Source organism: Melampsora larici-populina (genome assembly GCF_000204055.1).
Source record: "Melampsora larici-populina 98AG31 unplaced genomic scaffold MELLAscaffold_25, whole genome shotgun sequence".
Classification (NCBI taxonomy): Eukaryota; Fungi; Basidiomycota; class Pucciniomycetes; order Pucciniales; family Melampsoraceae; genus Melampsora; species Melampsora laricis-populina.
Genome location: NW_006768789.1, coordinates 613,347 through 631,897, shown reverse-complemented (window position 1 = coordinate 631,897; position 18,551 = coordinate 613,347). Strand labels below are relative to the sequence as shown.

The 18,551-nt window shown below is 41.7% G+C and overlaps 3 protein-coding genes across 3 annotated transcripts; 1 reads left to right on the top strand and 2 right to left on the bottom strand.

Annotated features, from left to right (window-relative positions):
- Window positions 1–456: 456 nt before the first annotated feature.
- Window positions 457–1,458, bottom strand: MELLADRAFT_107807 (uncharacterized protein; the record flags this gene model as incomplete). Its single annotated transcript, XM_007411430.1, has 8 exons — window positions 457–508; window positions 594–673; window positions 768–842; window positions 919–941; window positions 1,010–1,013; window positions 1,139–1,152; window positions 1,284–1,352; window positions 1,455–1,458. 8 exons carry the CDS (start codon window positions 1,456–1,458, stop codon window positions 457–459), a joined length of 321 nt encoding a protein of 106 aa, XP_007411492.1.
- Window positions 1,459–4,007: 2,549 nt separating this feature from the next.
- On the top strand, window positions 4,008–5,308 carry MELLADRAFT_116887 (uncharacterized protein; the record flags this gene model as incomplete). The annotated part of the gene is made up of 3 exons (XM_007411535.1): window positions 4,008–4,066; window positions 4,136–5,023; window positions 5,136–5,308. 3 exons carry the CDS (start codon window positions 4,008–4,010, stop codon window positions 5,197–5,199), a joined length of 1,011 nt encoding a protein of 336 aa, XP_007411597.1.
- A 1,587-nt stretch (window positions 5,309–6,895) lies between these two features.
- On the bottom strand, window positions 6,896–7,986 carry MELLADRAFT_107805 (uncharacterized protein; the record flags this gene model as incomplete). Its single annotated transcript, XM_007411429.1, has 3 exons — window positions 6,896–6,980; window positions 7,290–7,615; window positions 7,693–7,986. 3 exons carry the CDS (start codon window positions 7,984–7,986, stop codon window positions 6,896–6,898), a joined length of 705 nt encoding a protein of 234 aa, XP_007411491.1.
- Between the last annotated feature and the right edge of the window lie 10,565 nt (window positions 7,987–18,551).

Here is an 18,551-nt window from a genome sequence, read left to right as displayed (position 1 = left end):
CCAATTGATACACAAGAGAGCTCCAAAGGTTAGAAATTGGCACGGTCACGCTTCGAAGCTTTGTAATATTGACTGTCATTTTGGAAGAGACATAGAGGCAAGGGTTTGATTTTCAAATATACTATGTACAATCGAGCTGGACTTCAGAGACCAGAGAGACATCATAACACAAGTCAAGTAGAGTATCACCATTGATCCTTGTTTTTCCGAAGATCATGCGGATATGTCACATGACAAAGAAATTCATCTGATTCTACCACAGACTCAAAGTCACCTTATTATCTCTTGAACACAATTCAAGTGATTCATCTGGTCACAAAGAAACCTCTCTGGACATCTGATGGAACGTGTAGAAGGTTGATAAGATTGGCATAGGCTCGCTCGCTTGGACGATAGAAAATTAATGCACATAGATCAAAGAGTGGGTTCGAAAAGACATAAGATTGATCGTCATTTCTAAAACACAAGTGCTGCACCCTTTGTCTTCTTATCACCACCAAGTTCAAAGCTTTGAGAGGAAGAGAAAAACCAAAGAAAAGAAGTCAGTGATCCGAAAAAAAAGTCTTGAGTCATGAAATTTAAAAATCACTGACTGTTTGCATCGTTTTAAGGCAAGTTGCATTTTGTATTTGCAAACTGTACATTCTAATCTAAGAACGACCTTTTTGGTAGTCTATATTAAATTTTTATCAAAACATATGAAATCAGTTTGAATTCATTAAGAATCTTAACATCACTTGAATCGTTTTTTCGGTCAAATCTCGTACCTTGGCTTTCTTGTGGAAAACAGGCTTAGTCTGTCCTCCGTAACCGGATTGTTTACGATCATAACGACGTTTACCCTAAGAATCAAGTATAAAAGAAAGTTCATCAGTCTGGTGTAGTTTAGATTGTTAGGTTGATTTCATGATGACTTACCTGTGCACTCAAAGATGCCTTACCTTAATTCAAATATACAAAAATTGTCGTTAGCAAGAAGCACAATGATGAATATCACATGATAACCTACCAGTCTATAAAACATTTGAAAAAACGCCAATTCGGTGATTTAGAAGACCATGAAGGTGAAGTCAGTGATTGAAATAACTTCGAATCTAAATTTTATTGGCTTTTTGTTAGAAAGGAGGTAGGCGCGAACCTTGTACTGGGTGACTAAATAAATGAAAAAATAATGATTTAATCAGTCATCTTTTCTTGGTTGTTTGATATTGAATCGGTTCAAGAAATTGAAATTTTCGAGGTAAATAGAAATAAATCATAAACAAAAGTACAATGATGCTAACCCTTATGAGGAGTGTGTTTCTTGCAAGTCTTTCCTTTACAATAGGTACGTCGGGTCTTTGGAATGTTGACTAAAAAGAAAAGATCAAGATGACGAAGGAGCATAAATTAATGTGACATGATTTCTTTGATTGATTGATTGATTGATGGTGGTTTGTTTGATTTTAGCGTACCCATGATGACGAGTCTTGAGGAAGTTCAGTTGGTCCGACCGGTAAGGGCTCGTCGTGTGTCTTGAGGATAACGTTGGGCAAGGGGGCGAGTAGGGAGGCGGATTTGCCAAGGCGCTGAACCGAGTCGTTAACCCTAACACACCATCTATCGACTCAACCGGTTGCTAGGTCTGGAAGTACAGTGATCAGTCCCGCAGTCTCATGGGCTGCGCAGCATTTCGCTGGGGAGTCTGTATACAGGGCGGAAGTCCACTCAGCATCCTTTTTGGGTCACACTGATAACCAAATTTCCAAGCTCAAATCCAAGAAAGAAGCTCCCTCGCAAGGCGAAAGACTCGCATCGATTTAACTTTTGATGAGTCCCTCAATTACCAGGTTGCAATCGTGTCCCGAGAAATCATAAATGTATATACGATACTCAAGAATACTAAATCATTTTCGACTTGAGGATTCACGAAGCTTTCTTTTATACGGTGACCCAGTGACCTTGAGGTTCATGAGTGAAATGGAAACATTTTCTCATCGTATCATATTGGATCCCTTCTCATGATCTGAGTTCTGAGGCGACTACATGAATACTAACTGCTGTGCAGCCTCTCAGGTGGTTACATACTGCCTTTGTTAAACTGGGTTTTTAACTAACTTAACCCAAGTCCGATCGTGCAAAAGCTCACGGTAACCCGAAGCCGAGGCACGAGGGACTTGCACATTAAATAACATCCCTGGTGTGACCAATAGGCCCCAAAAGCCAAATTTGGGTCACATTGGGCTATGATCCATCCCATCCCATTCATTATCACGATGGTCTCATTTCTGAAACTGGCTCGTGTTAGCTCTTGATCTTGTACATAACTTCCATTAGAAAAAAAAAAGAATCGAATTGTGCCATCTCGCAAGAATCCAGATGGGAAACGAGTAACAATTTTGTTCAGAGACATTACAGAGAGTTGATTGAAAGCTCAGATTCAACCGAGGGCATGTCAGAAACTTGCCTCGGTAGCGACCCATGCAGCGATGAAAAGAAACGAGTTCTGAGAAAAGAAACGAATCTCGAGAAAGGAAATCATCTTCAGAAAGAATTTACCGATTTCAACCGTTGATGAAATCCGATCGACTCCTGTTTATATTCTCATATGGATCCATCAAAGTCATCGCCAGCTCGACCTTCGGATGTGTCTGAAAAGCTTTCGTCCGTGACGGGCGATCTACCACCTGTTATCCTTAATAAGGCAATCTCAAGCAAATCAAATCAAGAACTCGCTTCTTATATTGGATTGAAATTCCTGAAGAAGTATAATCAGGACGCTCGAGAATTGCAAAACAAGGCGGTTCTGGCTGCGGCTAGAGAGGAAATCGTATTTTTGATTGCTGGTACTGGATACGGAAAGACACGTATCGCTGAGGTTTTTAGATCGCTATTCAGTGTGAAGTCACTTGGCATTGTACTCATCCTCAACCCACTCGATGCCTTGGGAGACAATCAAGTTTTGGAAAAGAGGAAGGATGGCTTGAAGGCAGTAAATTTAACTGCCTTGAACTTTACTTCGGAGGTGGCACACGATATTGAAAAGGGTGTGTATTCCTTCATCTATCTGGTACGTTGCATTTCTTTGATGCTTCATGATAACCATCACAGTTTTGTACAATATTTTTTAAACTGATTGGTGTTGTATTATGTTGAAAAATCAGAGCCCGGAAATTTTTCTTACGAATCGTACCTGGCTGAGAATCTATAATAGCATCTGGTTTCGGAGACGGCTGATTTTGAAAGTCGTTGATGAAGCCCACATGATCTACGAATGGGGTTTGGTTGAAAGTGGTCAGGCGAAGCATATGAGTGTCGTCAAAAAAGAGCAGGATGGTGGCAAATTTCGACCTTCGTGGGGAAAGCTCTGCTTACAACTTATGGCAACTCGACATGTACCACTCTTGTTAATGTCAGCTACCTGTCCAGCACCACACTTTGATGCCATTATCAATAATCTCAGTATCAAACGCGAAGACATAACAGTTTTGAAAGGCGAGTTGTGTCGGCCGGAAATCCAAATTCTGAGAGTTGGAGTAGCAGCAATGGGATCTCTCGACTTTCTCAACAAACATTTCTCCAAGAGAGTCGACATACCCGACAGCGAGGTTGTCCCAACCCTTGTCTACTCAGGCTCTCGCAACGGCACTATGCATTCTCTCAGAGCAATGAACAGATCTCGAGATACTAAAGGTGACGAGTCCAATCCGGATAGCACCTTTGGTCAACGTTATCATTCTTGTTCGGGAGATCAAACAAAGCTTAATCGTATTCAGGATTATACAGATCGTAAATTTCCGATAATGTCATGTACAAGTGCTCTTGGTCTTGGACAAAATTGGACTCATGCAAGGATTGTTGTTCAGCTCGGCCGAGCTGGTCTTTCTGAAGTTACACAAGTGGTTGGTCGAGTCGGAAGGAACAAGAGGCCTGGGCTTGCTGTGATCTACCTTGAAGAGACTCGAAAAGAAGGTTTAAATTCGATAGATGACTTCAAAGACATGACTTCACAAACAGATGACCAGAGAATGGATGCGTTGAAGGTTTCAAAAGTCTGTGTGAGGATTGCTTTGGTGCTTGCAAACACGTAGGTTGATACTCTAGCTTTTTCATCTTTGGTCAATCCTAAATCTCACTTTGGTTGTTGTGTACATAGAACAGGATTTATTCCAATGTATCCCGATCATGATTCTGTTCGAAATGAAGCTCAGCGTCAAAAAGATCAAGGCTTTCCACCTTGTCACTGCGAAATTTGTGAGCCAGAGGAGTGTGAAATCCTAGTCCGGAACCTCCACTTGTTTACATCATCCAACTTCGAAGAGGGTTTAAAAGACCCACGATCACTTGACCCCGATGCCGACTATAGTCCAGCTGGGATGAAAGCAGCAGAGAAAAGTGGTACTATTGTAAACAAGCGAAAGAAAGTCAATCAATCTAGAGAGACTGAAGACATCGACTTCCTTGACCTGATACACGAGCTAACGCAAGTGTTCTCAGATCACTTTGGATCGATCTACAAGGATCAGGCTCCGTTTCCGCCGTCTGTCCTTTTTGGAGAAATTCATCTTAACAAAATAATTGATCACATTGAATCAATCAATACTGAAGAGGACTTAAGTGAAGTTATCGGTGGTGATGCTTTGTTGGGAAGCATAAAACACCTACTTAAAACAATCTTGGATTGGAAATCCGACTTTTGTGGCGAGCAACACTACAAACGAATCAAAGAGGAGAAACAGATTTCTGACCTCAACAATCAAATTACAATTGAAAGGCTAGAAAAACAAGATGCTGATCGGAAAATGAAGCAACTGGAAAATTCCTCGGATCAAAAAAAGAAAGCCGATGAGAAAGCGCGAAAATCACAGGAGAAGATTGATGAGAGGAGAAGAAAGCATGAACAAGCGGAATCAAAGAGGCATAAGCGCGCCCAAGATGATATTGAAAAAGAAAAAGTCAAATTTCGGAATCAGAGGATGATGCAATGGCTACGAGAAGGTGTTCAAGAAAATGATCTTGATGCAAAAGAGCTGGAGTATCAAAGGTGAGACTTGCCTGTTTATTCTCCTGCCTCCCAATCACGCAGCTCAGGATCAATTTGAAACTCGTATGGATCTGACTCTTCTTCCACATTTGATGTGACTTCGGAATTGTAGATCCCTCGAAAGGGCCAATGAAATCAGTCATTTGTCCCGCTCAGAGAATCTTGAGACAGTTTGACTGTTCCGAGGAGATAGATATCAGGAATCAGACCACTTCTTATTGTTGATCCGGCTTTACAGCTAATTAAGTTGTTATCTCGAGCAAAGCCAACAAAGTTCTGAACTGTATTGAGTGTGAGCAATGTCTTTGATGACTGGTATGTGTCATTTAACCCTGAGCGCCCCTTGAGTGTATGAAGGAGCTTCCGGAGCTGAAAAGCAGATGAGTCAGGATCATCAAATCAGACCATGATATAGCTCACAAATTACTCACATGGGGTACACATATTGAAAATGTATCCCTCAAGCGAGAAATTTCTGTCCCACTCCCCTATGTGAATTCAAAACCACTATATAGATCAACATCCACTTTAATAGTATATCAAAGAGAATAACTCACCGATCTATTGTAGAAATACTTTATCCAATAGTTTTGAACTTCAAGGAAAAAATCCTTGGCCACAAAGTGATTTTGTCGTCCGCTTGGAGCAATTAACATTGAATGTAAAATGACATGAGCCATTGGCTGTGGGAGTGTTTTGGTTAAGAGAACAACCACTCGTGGAAGATAGGTTGAGTAATGAGTGAGACCATTCATTCCTTGAATCATCACACTCCATCTCTTCCACATAAGCATGAGACGGCCGATATCTCCCGCAGACATTGCTCGCTTTGCTTCGACAACAGTCGCAAAGTCTCGTAACCTCAGCAAAAGCTGGCATTTACGCTGGTCTTGATCCTTTTGGGCTGCAGGAAGCGCTGATGTTGAAAAGATGATTTCAAATGTTTTATCAATAACTTTGTCAAATTCAACAGCATTTGTATCAAACCTTTCTTCAAGATCTAGTTCAGTCTTGCCAAGGATTTCACTGTGTATTTTCAAAGGTGTCAGTTTCAAATCGTTTTGTTCTACCAAAAAAAAAAATCTTTACAGAAGTGCATAGGTTATTGTGGCTTCATGAATTTTCTCGATCCATCGAAGCATTGATGTGAAATCTTTCTTTGCTGTTGGAGGTGCTTTTTTTCCTGAAAGGGCAACAACAGTCTGCCATGCGCCAAAATCATTCATGTCGGATGGGTCTCCCCAATGATGGAGAAGAATGGCTTGAGCAATATTCCAAATTGTATGTCCAGCACCTGGAAGAAGTAAGATATTCTCTAAATTCTCATCTGCGATCTTTGTTGCTTCACGCTGATTTCGTAGTCCATCAAAGTTGAGGCAAGTACCAAGATCACCCTCCAAAATGTGAGTTCGGTTTGAAAATTCTTCTTTGGTCAAACCGGATTGGCCAATCACTTCCTGCCACAGCTGACCAACTCCATCAGATCCATTATCAGTTGAATCCATCATTCTGAGCATCAGGATATTTGGAACTTGACATTTAATTTGATCAAGTGGCGCCACGTTCAAGAAATTCGAGTTTGAAACATTCCTTTTATTTTTGACATAGCGGAGAAAGACAGAGGCAATCTGATTCTTGAGAGTTAGAATCCACCGACTTTGTTCATCTTCAGTCGGCATCAAGAGGCCCAAGTCTATTTTTTTTCGTGCAGTCATCTGTAAGATATGTCGAATGTTGTCTTTGCTGAATGCTCCGGTGTCTAGATCCTTGAGTAGTTTGGGGTTTAATTGATGGATGTAACCCCAAGAACCATGATACATCTGAGTCTGCTGATCAATTCTTTCGTGGTGGATACGCTCCTGAATGTCAATGTTATCTAGAACAATCACAGGCGATAAGACCAATTTCTTTGACATCACTACTCGAATCTTTTTTACTGCCTGTTTTCCTAAACTTGCTAGACCGTTCATCGCAGTTGACCGGGAACAGGTTAATCCGATATAGTTCAGGTAACTATTGATTCTCTCGGTGACACCACATGCTAAGAAGGTAAGCGAGTTCTCGACTTGGAGACTATTACATCGGCGATTGCAAGCAAAGGCAAGCATTCCCATCAATGTGGCGTTGATCTGTGTTTGAATCAAACAACAAAAGTATCAGTTTCAACTAAGCTTGTAAAGGTATCTTTCAAAAAAGAGATCGACTGCAACTTACTGCCTGTAGACGATTTCTCAAATTAACTCTCTTGTCCTTTGATCTTACATACATCCTCCCTTCAACGTGCTCAGTCGGATCTTTGTCAGGATCGTCCAATTCATTCTCGAATTCTCCTTCGAAATCAGAAGAGGAATCTTCAGGGTCTGCTTCATCTGTATCGAAGTCTTTAGAAAGCTGATCATGATGACTATATTCTAATTTTGCTTCTATCAACCTCCACATGAAATTCATGCTGTCCTTTAGCATTGCATTGCGTCTGTTCTCTTCGCTTCCGTTAAAGAAAGTGTCTTCGAGTTTTGTTGCATTCACATATGCACTTTTTTTTGTAGCAGTGTTCCGACGAGGAGTTTTTTGTGTATTAACAATCTCGATAGCCTGAGGGATTGTTTATGAGGAATACATTCTGTCAGTTCTTGGAAATCTGAAGTTCAGCAAATAAATGTGAGCCATACCTGTTGTAGAACCCACTCTTGCCAGTCATGTCTAGCTTCCGCGGTATTTTCGTCATCTACTAATTGTTTGATCGAGTCAAGTAGTCCTCGTGTCGATTTCCACCCAGTTGGTGAGATCCATTGTTTTCTTCGTATGATGATCGACCCTTCCTTTGAAGCCATGAAGTTCTGAAAGAACTGCTTGGCTGATAGGCCATGGTCTTCTCTCAATCTTACGCAGAGACCTTCGAGTACAGACGTTTTTTTTGACTCTGTTCGTCCAGTTGTGCGATTAGGCTCTTCTTCGATCACCATTCTCAAGACCACGCAACATCAATTCTTTCAACGACAAAAGTAATAGATTTCGAAATGTTGATTGATAACAAAAAGTATGTTAGGAAGATGAGGACTGATCTACTCGTCTCAAAACAAACAACAAGAGGCAAGTGATCATGTTTGATCGATTTCATTGATTGCATTACTGATATCTCGTCTCTGAAGACCCTTTATATCTTTTTCGCTCTCTGATCTGATGTACACCCGATGATCACATAAGCCACCGATAGCTACCGCTAGCTACCAACGTCGATTTGCGAAGATCAAAAGCAAATTGTTCATCCCTTAGTATAAAATCTCTTCAGGCTTTCTGAGGTTGTACATAACGATCTTAGGGTTTGAAATTTCAAATCTAGAAATATGCAGCTTCAATGAATCAACACGATCATGAGCTCTGTCGAGATTCTGAAGAGGCCATTTCCTTCAGAACTCGATAGAGCTCATCTGATTGATTTTTTGAAGAAATCACATTTGTGGCTCGTGGTGTAAATGCAAAGTGAAAAAACGCCCACCAAAAGGTGGCTATTAGTCACGCCACGATTGACGTTTAATACGCAAGCCCCCTGTGCCAGGGGCGGACGAGTCCGAGAAAAAATCACCTGGCACAGTGGGCTTGTTGTTAAGCTAGGGTTTTTAACAATGATTTCAAAGTCAACATGAGACGAAAACAAGTGAGATGAAACTGACCATCCGTTGGATTTGGTTGGAAAACTTCTTGCTTCATCAATCAACCAAAACACCAAAGACATAAAAAACAAGCTATTTTCATCAACTTTCAATGCTTTCCGCTCTTGACACCTCTGTTCATCTTTTGAATTCACATCACAAAAACCTATATATAAGTTGGTTTGATTGTGAACTAATTTCTTTTTGTCTTACCAGTTGAGCTTGGTATGAAGACTTCCAATTCTTCTTCTGTTGAGTAATCTAGAACAATAATTTCTTCAGATGTCCTTGTAAATATGTTGATGAAAATGCTTTGATCTGATCCTAAAGGTTGTAACACTCTTTCATTAAGTCTGGGTCCCTGGTAAAATTGACCAATATGAAATGAGAGAAATTATGATAGACATGCTAAAGAGGAAGAACTTATACCACCCTAATTAATTCCTTGTCAAATTCAGCTACAGTTGTTATCATCAAGTCCCAACTCACGCTCACACCCGGCACCTTTTTCGTGGCCAGGGCTGTGGCCAGGGCCGTGGCCCAGCCCTGCCCAGCCCTGTGTGGCCTGCCCTTGAAACAACTTTTGATCATAGCCCAACTCATCTTCAGGTGCTACTCCCTGCTTAAGGCACTCTTTGAAGGGGAATTAAGCTGAACTTCATGCACTATGAAGGTCATGAAGGGCTTGTGGTGAGGGCCACGGCCGTGGCCTAAGCCCTGGCCACGGCCATGGGCCCCTCCGGGGCGCCTCGTGGCTTCGAGGCCCCGGGTGTGAGTGTGAGTCCCAACCACAAAATTATCCGAGTCGGCCCCGGAGCCGGCCCCGGTCCGAAATGTTGAGGGGTTGGGACCAGCGATCTGGGGTGCACTTTTTTTTGTATTTTCCCCAATTTTCCCTCGACAAAGCCTAAATTTTCAATTCAAGACCTTCCCCACCGCAACCATATCAATTCCAGCGCTCAAAACCCACCAAGGCGGTGTTAATACACACTCGAAACAATGCCGAAGAAGAGCAACACATCACGTGCTCAAAGTAAGCGTTGGAAAGCACACAGGATCGCCCAACGCACAGCAAACCTTACAGTAATCACTCCGACCACTTCCGGAATTCAATCAGAAAGCCCTTCGCCACTTGAATCGACTCAAAACCTTATCAAAATTGATCTTATATCCGATTCAGAGCAAGGATCTCCCTCCGTTCTCCAATCATCTCAGACTGTTACCCAAAATAAGTCCCAATTAGAGAATGAATCCCAATTAGAATCTTCTTCAAGACTTCAGATGACTTTAGACAATCCACAAGAAGATCGCTCTTCACCAACTCCACCACCTTCCTTTTATGATCATCCACCAGAGCCTTATTGGCTTCCGATCGATATGGAGCATGAAGAAGAAGAGGACGACTTAGATCCTTTAGAAATGCACCTTTGTGCTCGAAGCGAACTTGCGGACTCTTCTGACGAAGAAGAACTCGATCAAGATCTTGTCAAACATATTTTCTACCCTGTTTTTACTCAAAAGTGTCCACCAGAATCTACTCTCGGAAAGCGAAAAACCAAAACAGGAGCGATCTTGAAGGGATACAAGAAGCCTCGATTTCAACCTGGAAGCGCCAAGGGTAAACCTGCCATCGAGTCGAAACAAACTAGATTTAGACGCAAGAAAAAAAGAGAAGCAGCACTTGGAAAGATCAACTTTTGCATGTCCAACTGGCTGAACCGATCAAAATCCAAAGCCCCTACCCCACCATCCTCATCTCAATCTGATACTACTATTGACAACCTCGAAGATGCCGACCCTACTATCGACGACCTTGAAGATGCCGAGCCCCAAATCGAGATCCTTACCGACGATGAACTTACTGTTGATTCAATCACTACACCAAGAACTTTTGACCCCAATCTCGCTGCAGCACAGGACTTATGGATTGATCAATGTGTTGATCAATATCGCAATTTGAAGACTGTCACTATCTCAGAACCTGAAAATTTCAAGAAACGTGCTCAAGAATATTTCAAAGAGTTAGAATCGGCCATTGATTATGTTTCAAGAAACGATCAGGAAAATCCAAAAACCAATCAAATCATCAGTGATCTTCGCGAATACAACAACAGACGACTTGAGCTTACGATGAACGGCTCACCTTCTCCAGCTGTCACCGCTTCATTTCTCACAGCAGCTTCATCTATTCGCCGCAACCACTCGAATTCAAAAATCCCAAAAGCCACAACTGGAGTCAGTCGAGCAAAGACAATCCGTGACCAAGCATTTCACCTCCTCAAGTGCAAGGAGTTGAAAGAAAGCGAACGTGGCCATCATTCATCTCATGCCTCACTTCTCAAGGAAAAGCGAGTTTTTGATGCCCTTAAGTCTTGGGTGGTTGCTAAAAAGCCTGGGGAGGTAAGCCTTCTCTTTATATTCATCATCAACATTTATTCCCCTCTTTCTGATATGTGTCTTCATTTTGTTCAACAGCTCTCACCATCCCTTCTATGTGACCATGCAAATACTGTAGTTTTACCAGCACTCGGTCACGAGAAGAAGATCTCCGAGGTTACCTCTTATCGATGGCTTTGCCAATTAGGATTCCGAGCTCGCGAGTACAGCAAGGGATTATATCATGACGGTCATGAGTGTCCTGATGTTGTTCAGTACCGTCAGCAATATCTTCAACGGGTTGCTGAACTTCGAGAGAGGTCACGAGAGTTTGTTGGTGACAAGCTCGACCAATCCATCCGAGTCGACCCTGATAAATTGAATGGTCAGAAGGAAACAGTCTTTCTTTTCCACGACGAGTCCACGGTACACGCAAATGAACATCCAAGACTTGCCTGGATTACCAATAACACAAACGAGTTACGAAAGAAGTCCCCAGGACGCCTCATTCACGACTCCGACTGGATTGTTGAAGCAAGTAGCACCGGTCGGTTAGTTATCACACCCAAAGATGAACAAGAAGCTGGATCTTGCCCTCGACCAACCTTTAGTGATGCCGCCATGGTCACTTATCCTGGGGCCAATGGCGACAAATGGTGGGACTGCGCTCAACTTGTTGAGCAGGTCAAAACACGAGCCCTTCCAATTTTCAACTATCTCTTCCCCGATGCTCAGGGGGTCTTTGTTTTCGACTGCTCATCTGCGCATGCCTCTTATGGTCCTTCAGCACTTCGGGTCTCAAACATGAACTTTGGGCCTGGTGGGCAGAAAAATCCTTTACGTGATACATTCATACCAACTGACGATCCTCAAATTCCAGCCGAGCTTCAAGGCCAGCCACAATCTATGGTTTACCCTCAAGATCATGCAACTTTGGCTGGAAACGTTAAGGGTGTGCAGTGCGTTCTTACGGAGCGCGGCTTGTGGGATTGGTATGTAAATCAGTCAAAGGAACGAAAGCGAAAGCCGGTCTTTCAGTGTGCAAACTGTCGAATGTCGGCAACAAAACGTGATCAAATTGCCCGTGAGGCTCGATTGAGGCGCAAGGAAGAAGCGCAGGAAGCTTATCGAATTGGAGGAGAAGTGGTGCCTCCTACATTTGAAGATGACGATCCGGCATGCTGTGCTTCCAAGATCCTAAGCCTGCAATCCGACTTTGCAAATGAGAAGCCCTTGCTTCAGACTGTCATCGAAGAAGCTGGTCACGTTTGTCTTTTTCTTCCCAAATTCCATTGCGAGCTTAATCCAATCGAGATATATTGGTCATACATAAAACAAAGTAAGTTTCTCTATTTGACCTTGTCTCTCACTTCATCAACTGACTTTTCTTGTCATCAGAATATCGAAAAAGTAGTCATCTTTGTAAATCTTTCAAGGACTCAAAGGCTCTATTTGAAAAGTGTCGCCAATCTTGTCCAGTCACAACGATTCGAAAGTATTTCCGAAAGATAGATCGCCAAATGGACGTGTATCGGTAAGGACTTGTATCTGATGATTTGTTTGCTCCAATACTTACATCTCATTCTTGTTATAGCCAAGGCTTCACAGGCACTCAAGCTCACAAATTGGCAAATGGAAAGAAATATCGATCCCACCGATGCATTCCTCGAAAGGCTGCAATGGATCTCGCTTTCATTTGTCAACCAAACAAGGAAAGCACATCAAGCGCTTGATCCGATTTGTGTTATTTGAAACAAGTTTTTATTATTTTTTCTTTTTCTCTTGTTTGATTGATGTTGTTATTTACTATACACGCAAGTAAAACAACCCATATGATATCGTGAAGTAATTAAAAAATGTTTGAATGTCTTCGACCCTGACCTTGAGCTCTCAAGATGAGCCAAATCGAGCCCTCCTAGACCCATAAGTACCATCTAAACCCATTATAAGAACCCATAAGCACACTCTAAACCCATAACCTAAACCCATAAGTACACTATAAACCCATAGGTCCGAAATCTATGGGAAAAAAATTAAAATTTTTTTTTAAAAAAAAAACCGCTGGCCACATCGACTCAAAAAGTCATTCACCACATAAGCCACCTTCTATTACCCCATAAATGACTTTTTAGCCCCTACTGACCCCTCGGGGCCAGTGAGATGGCTCGGGTTGGTAAATTTCGACTTTTGCGGGCGCGCGTGTGGTTGGGACTTGATGATAACAACTGTAGAACTCAATGAATGAAAGGATTTAGCTTGAATCGGGGCTCAGGGCCCTAGTTGCATAGTAGTAGAAAGCTATACAGGATAGAATCTAGGGGAATGCAACTGTCTCAAATGTTAATAAAAAGGTCCGCTATGGGGCGGACTAAAAAAGTATTACAAAATACCGTAAAAGGGAGAGGAGTGGTGGGACAAAATTTTTATAAGAATCAGATCAAAGATGAACTGAAGAAATATAAAAATAAGTTGATCTCAAAAGTAAACGAAGAGTACTTTTTCAGAGAATGGTAATAATAACTTTGAGAAAAGGTAGTAAGTGGGAAGAACAAATAGTTCGAGATCATCCACTTGAGGTTTATATAAACTGAAGATGGTCAACAGTTCTTCATGACGAAGGTAATGAGGGATTATTGCAATGGATTGCACGTGACAGAAACGCGTAAGACGCGATGAAGCTTTCACATCTTTTCGTCGGGGCTACGTCACATAGCACTGTAACCAATTCTCGTATCTAGAAGCTTCCTCCTAGTGCCCAGGAAATTTTCTTTTTAAATCATGTAAGCACAATCATGATTAAACCAAACATACATGATGTCTCAGCAAATCCAAGCAAAAGGAACATTACAGGTCAATTTGGACAAAGAGAATGAAAAGGCTGCATCAAAGACCCAAAAGGAGAAAGAAAAGGACATTGATTGACTCAAGGCCTACTATGGTACCCCTGTCCATGGAAAGAACAACCCTAATAACAAGGATGTAAGTCAGCATTCAATCCATTTTATTACATTTCCATCCTTGCTCCATCTCCCTTTTGATATATGATTCCACCAATGCGCCACTCTCCTACCCTTGTTGTTGGTGCCACTGAAACAAGACTGACAACCCGGTCAGGGTCAGTCTCAGCATCTTGATTGGTAAACTTTGGGTTCACCAAGATGGTAACACCACAGCTGGTTGATCTGCCGTTGGCTGCTCCGGGTGGCTCAAAGCTCAAGGGAATGAACCAAGTCTTCAGGTTCCTAAATCAGTCGCCAAAGCTCAAAAGGCTCTCACAAAGACCAGACCCATGAATTCCTTTGTAGTCTCAACCACCAATGTCTCCTTTTCCAATCCTACCCTGAATCAAATGCCCTGTGTTTGGCTAATTTGTCAAGCTCAACCATGGAGTAGAGTCAAAGACCCAATACTCTGAGGAATGATCCAATACCTTTGAAAGGAAGATTGTCTGTTTGATTGTTGTTGGGCTGCTGACAAGGCTAAGCAAATCAATCTTTCTCTTGAGACTAAAGGTATGTCCCAGCTCAGTCTCCCAAAAATTCCTTTACCATTACTGCACAATCAACCTTGCTTTCAGTCTCTGACATCCAAATTGAACTTGGTCCACAATGGATGGACAACCAAGGGCAATCAATGCGCCTTTATTGGAGCATCAGTAACTTTTTGTGGACAACCAATAGAAATACCATGTTTGACACCTCACTCTCAAGGTTATTATGTGGCATCATCACAGAACTTGGCTTGCAGAGCCAATGTTTGATATCTTGGTCAAATGTGGATTATATAAAAAGAGAAGTCTAAGTCAAATCTCCTTATGTCTACTTTCATTCAAAGCAGGATGTGCTGACATGCATGCTATGTCATGTTAAAAGACAATCAAGACTGTAGTGTTGAAATGTAGTTTGGTTAGATGCAAAGTGCTTTAGATATGTTTTTCGTTCTCAGATTACTTTTTGTTTCTCAACAAGTTTGATGTACATCAATCCCAATATTTCTATCTTTCACTTATCTATTCTAGGTTAGCAAAGGTCTGCATACCTGAGCTTGTTGGAGAAGAGTGCTAATATGTTGCAAGTCTTTCACTTGAAATTTGTGTTTCAACATCATACTGATATCATTCGATGTAGAACTTCCTTTAGATCAACTCTCATAAGCTCTCGAGTTTACTTATTGTTTCTCATTTTATCTTTACCTCCCAAACCTTTAGGTTAGCAAAGGTCTGCATACCTGAGCTTGTTGGAGAAGATTGCTAATACGTTGCACTACATTTATAGGTTAGCAAAGGTCTGCATACCTGAGCTTGTTGGAGAAGAGTGCTAATACGTTGCACTACATTTATAGGTCTTACGGTCTTCTTAGCCATTTACATGTCAGACTGCCAATTCCAGTTTGAAAAACAAGACCATGGCATGTGAGATGCACAAGCAGTTTCTCAAACAGGAGACATCAAATCATACAACCGGGACCCAGATTTGATGCACATTTTTTGCTTCTGCCACAAAATTGCATTGATTGTCAATGCAGGTTTGGCAGCGCTTGGTGTTATGGCCCCACCGCCTCTCAAGGTGAAAGAGACTGATTGAGTCCATTTCCTAACTATAGGATCTATTTCCAAATAGGACAAGCCTGAAGATGAACCTATAGTTGTTTGCCCATTTTGACATCACTGAGGAAGAAGACACTACTGATCACAGTTTACAGGATCTTGAGGAGGCCTCAGTCCCACCCAAAGTTGAGCATGCACTGGATGATGAAGGGGAATGGGATTCCACAGATACCAAGGAAGAAGCATGTCCTGAAGTGGATGTTGAGAAAAACAAAGTCCAATCTACTGACCATTGGGAAGAAAACCACATGGATTACATCTTACGTGACGAGAAGTAAATTTATCTTTCATTTCCTACCTTGTCTTGTTTGATTTTTCTTTCTATTTTTTTATAATCATCAATCATAGTTGGACTTTATCACTTGGAAAATAACACATTCAGCTGTGTGGCAGAAGCAGTTTGATTGGGTCAGTGAACAGAAGGGTTTCAAAGGTTTGATCATCACAGGCTATGGTATTTGATGGGATATCCACTTTATACCTTTGTAATTTCAACTAGTGTATTACACGTTCGAGACAATACTAAATTACATATTCTTAGATGAAGATTTCCAACTTAATATTGGCTCTAGGTAGTCCCGACGTGATGTCCAGGACTACCAGTGTTTGGGTTTGTAGAACCTTCAGTTCCTGTAAAACTTTTCTTTAAAGTTTTTCAAGGAAATGGGAGAGTCATCCTTATTAAAATGACTCAAGGTTTGTAGAACACACCATTGAGATTCCGAAACTTAGTATTGATCCAGATGTTAGGATCAATGAAAAGTCTGGTTTGAGGTTTTAATAACCCCTTTCTCAAGACTGAAAGGCCTGAGCCTGTAAAACCAAAAACCCAATCCTTTCAGTCATTGGAGTGTGTTTTGTTACAAATCCGTTGTGTCTTTATCCACTCTTGCTCTTGTCATCAGTGTTTAATGCAATGTGTGATTGCTTAGCTCATTTAGCAAGTTTCTTGTCTCTGATAGTTCTTTCTGTGAGGAGTCAGCAACTGTTGGGCTAACTCTTCACTAAGAAAAGTAAAGAGTAGTCAACGATGAAGCCTTCACTTGTTACACCCAAGTGAAGACTACAGTTAGTTGACCTCTAATGAGAGGATTTGTGGCCAGTGGGATGGCTAAGTAGTCCTTCTAAGGATCCTACTCTGAGCTTGGGTTGATCTTACAACTACCAAGCCTGCAGTACTTTAGACTCTGAAGAATCAGAGGTGCCGCTGGGTACTTTAGACTCTCTAATGAGGTGCCCTTTGTAAATTCCAAGCTTGTTCTGTTAGCTATTGGTCCCACAAGCTCAGAACACTACTTGAGGTTTTACAATGACCTGAACAAAGACAGAAAAGAACTATGACAATCAAAGTACAACAATATCACTGTACTCAATATTCTTGGTGAAGAATCAAGTAAGTTGTGATGATGAGTTGTGTAATGATATGAAGTTCTTCTTCTTCCAGAGTGGGAAGAAGAGGGGTTTATATATTCCAGACCTAGGCGTCAACTTGTGGTTGGCACTTAGGTTTTCTTTTCTTTTGAGTTAGGTTTGGGTTAGGTTTTACTATGAGGTTAAAAGTCTTGTTACTTAAGTGACTCTTGAAACTGAGCCATGAGTTGTAATTCTTATGGTTTTAAACAAGTTTCATATATTTACATATTATTTACATATGTATTACATGTGTTTACATGTGTGTTTGTTAGTCCGTGGTCCTGTACACAGGGCTCAGGGCTGACACTTTCTTTGAGTACGCTTTTATATACAACTTATAAGACTCTGATTTCCATCTCCCAATTTCGCAAATTTCCGGGATGGGGATGCCTAGCGCAAAACGTAGTGAAGCTCCTCCGACTCTGAAGGAGTGGCCCGTCAGACCTTTGTCGCCTCCTGCATTCCATATATTTTGGCATGCCGTGATGATGGTTTGTTTCTGTAGGACATGTCTCAAACCATTCTCTGTAAAGCTAAAGAGGGGGTCGTCGTTCCCAGTTGTTTGAGCTAGTCTTCTTTCCAAAGCTGCTATTGGGCATAGCACGTGATTCAGGCGTATAAGTTGTAAGGTTTGCGTTTCTCCTGCCTTTGCTGTTTTCGCTCCTCTCAGCGATATGAAGCTTCGTTCTATGCCACCTTCTTTAGTGAATTGTACGTCTGAGCTCCGTATGACTTCTGAAGAGTCTTGCTTATCACCTGTCATTTCTCTTAACCTTGCCAAGCTCCAGAAAGTAACTAGAACTGTGTCCATGATCGCTATGTCCCTTGCACCTCCTTTTGATAGCTCTGCGACTAGTTGAAGTAAATGTTTCAAATGCACCGCTTTCTTCTCGACCGCCTTTGGAACCAGTGCATCTAATTTCTTTGATGATATGAGCATTTGCTTAATTATCGCTTCTTCTACTTTTGGGTATTCTTCGAAGTGGTAGATGTGCCACGCCTTCAATCCGTGCAGATATTTTGCTAAGGTTTGTGACTGAATGTCCTCGCACGTCGGGCCGTCTAGCGTTCTTCCTGCCCAAACACAGAAGGCGTAGATTTCATTCTTGGATGCTGGTAGGTCGAAAGTCCTGTTCGACTATTCTTTCATGCACTTCAGGAACTTTCTTACCGCCCCGTTGTAGCTAACTACTGTATTCCATTTCCAACCATTCATTAAATGTCTTTGCCTTTTGTCATTAAAAAGTTCATTTCCGCCCCTGCTGATGAAACTCTTGATTTTTGATAAGTCAAGTTCGTTTGTATTCATCTTTGAAGTATCTTTGTATCTTCCTTTTCGTTAGTGATGTGGAAGCGTGGTATCGCCCTTTGGCAATTGTTCCCGTTTTTGGCAAAAAATACCTCGATTCTTCTCTTGATGTTTTTGGTGAGATGTGTCATATCTTGTATTTTACCACGTACAGCGTAGACTCATTTGCTCACC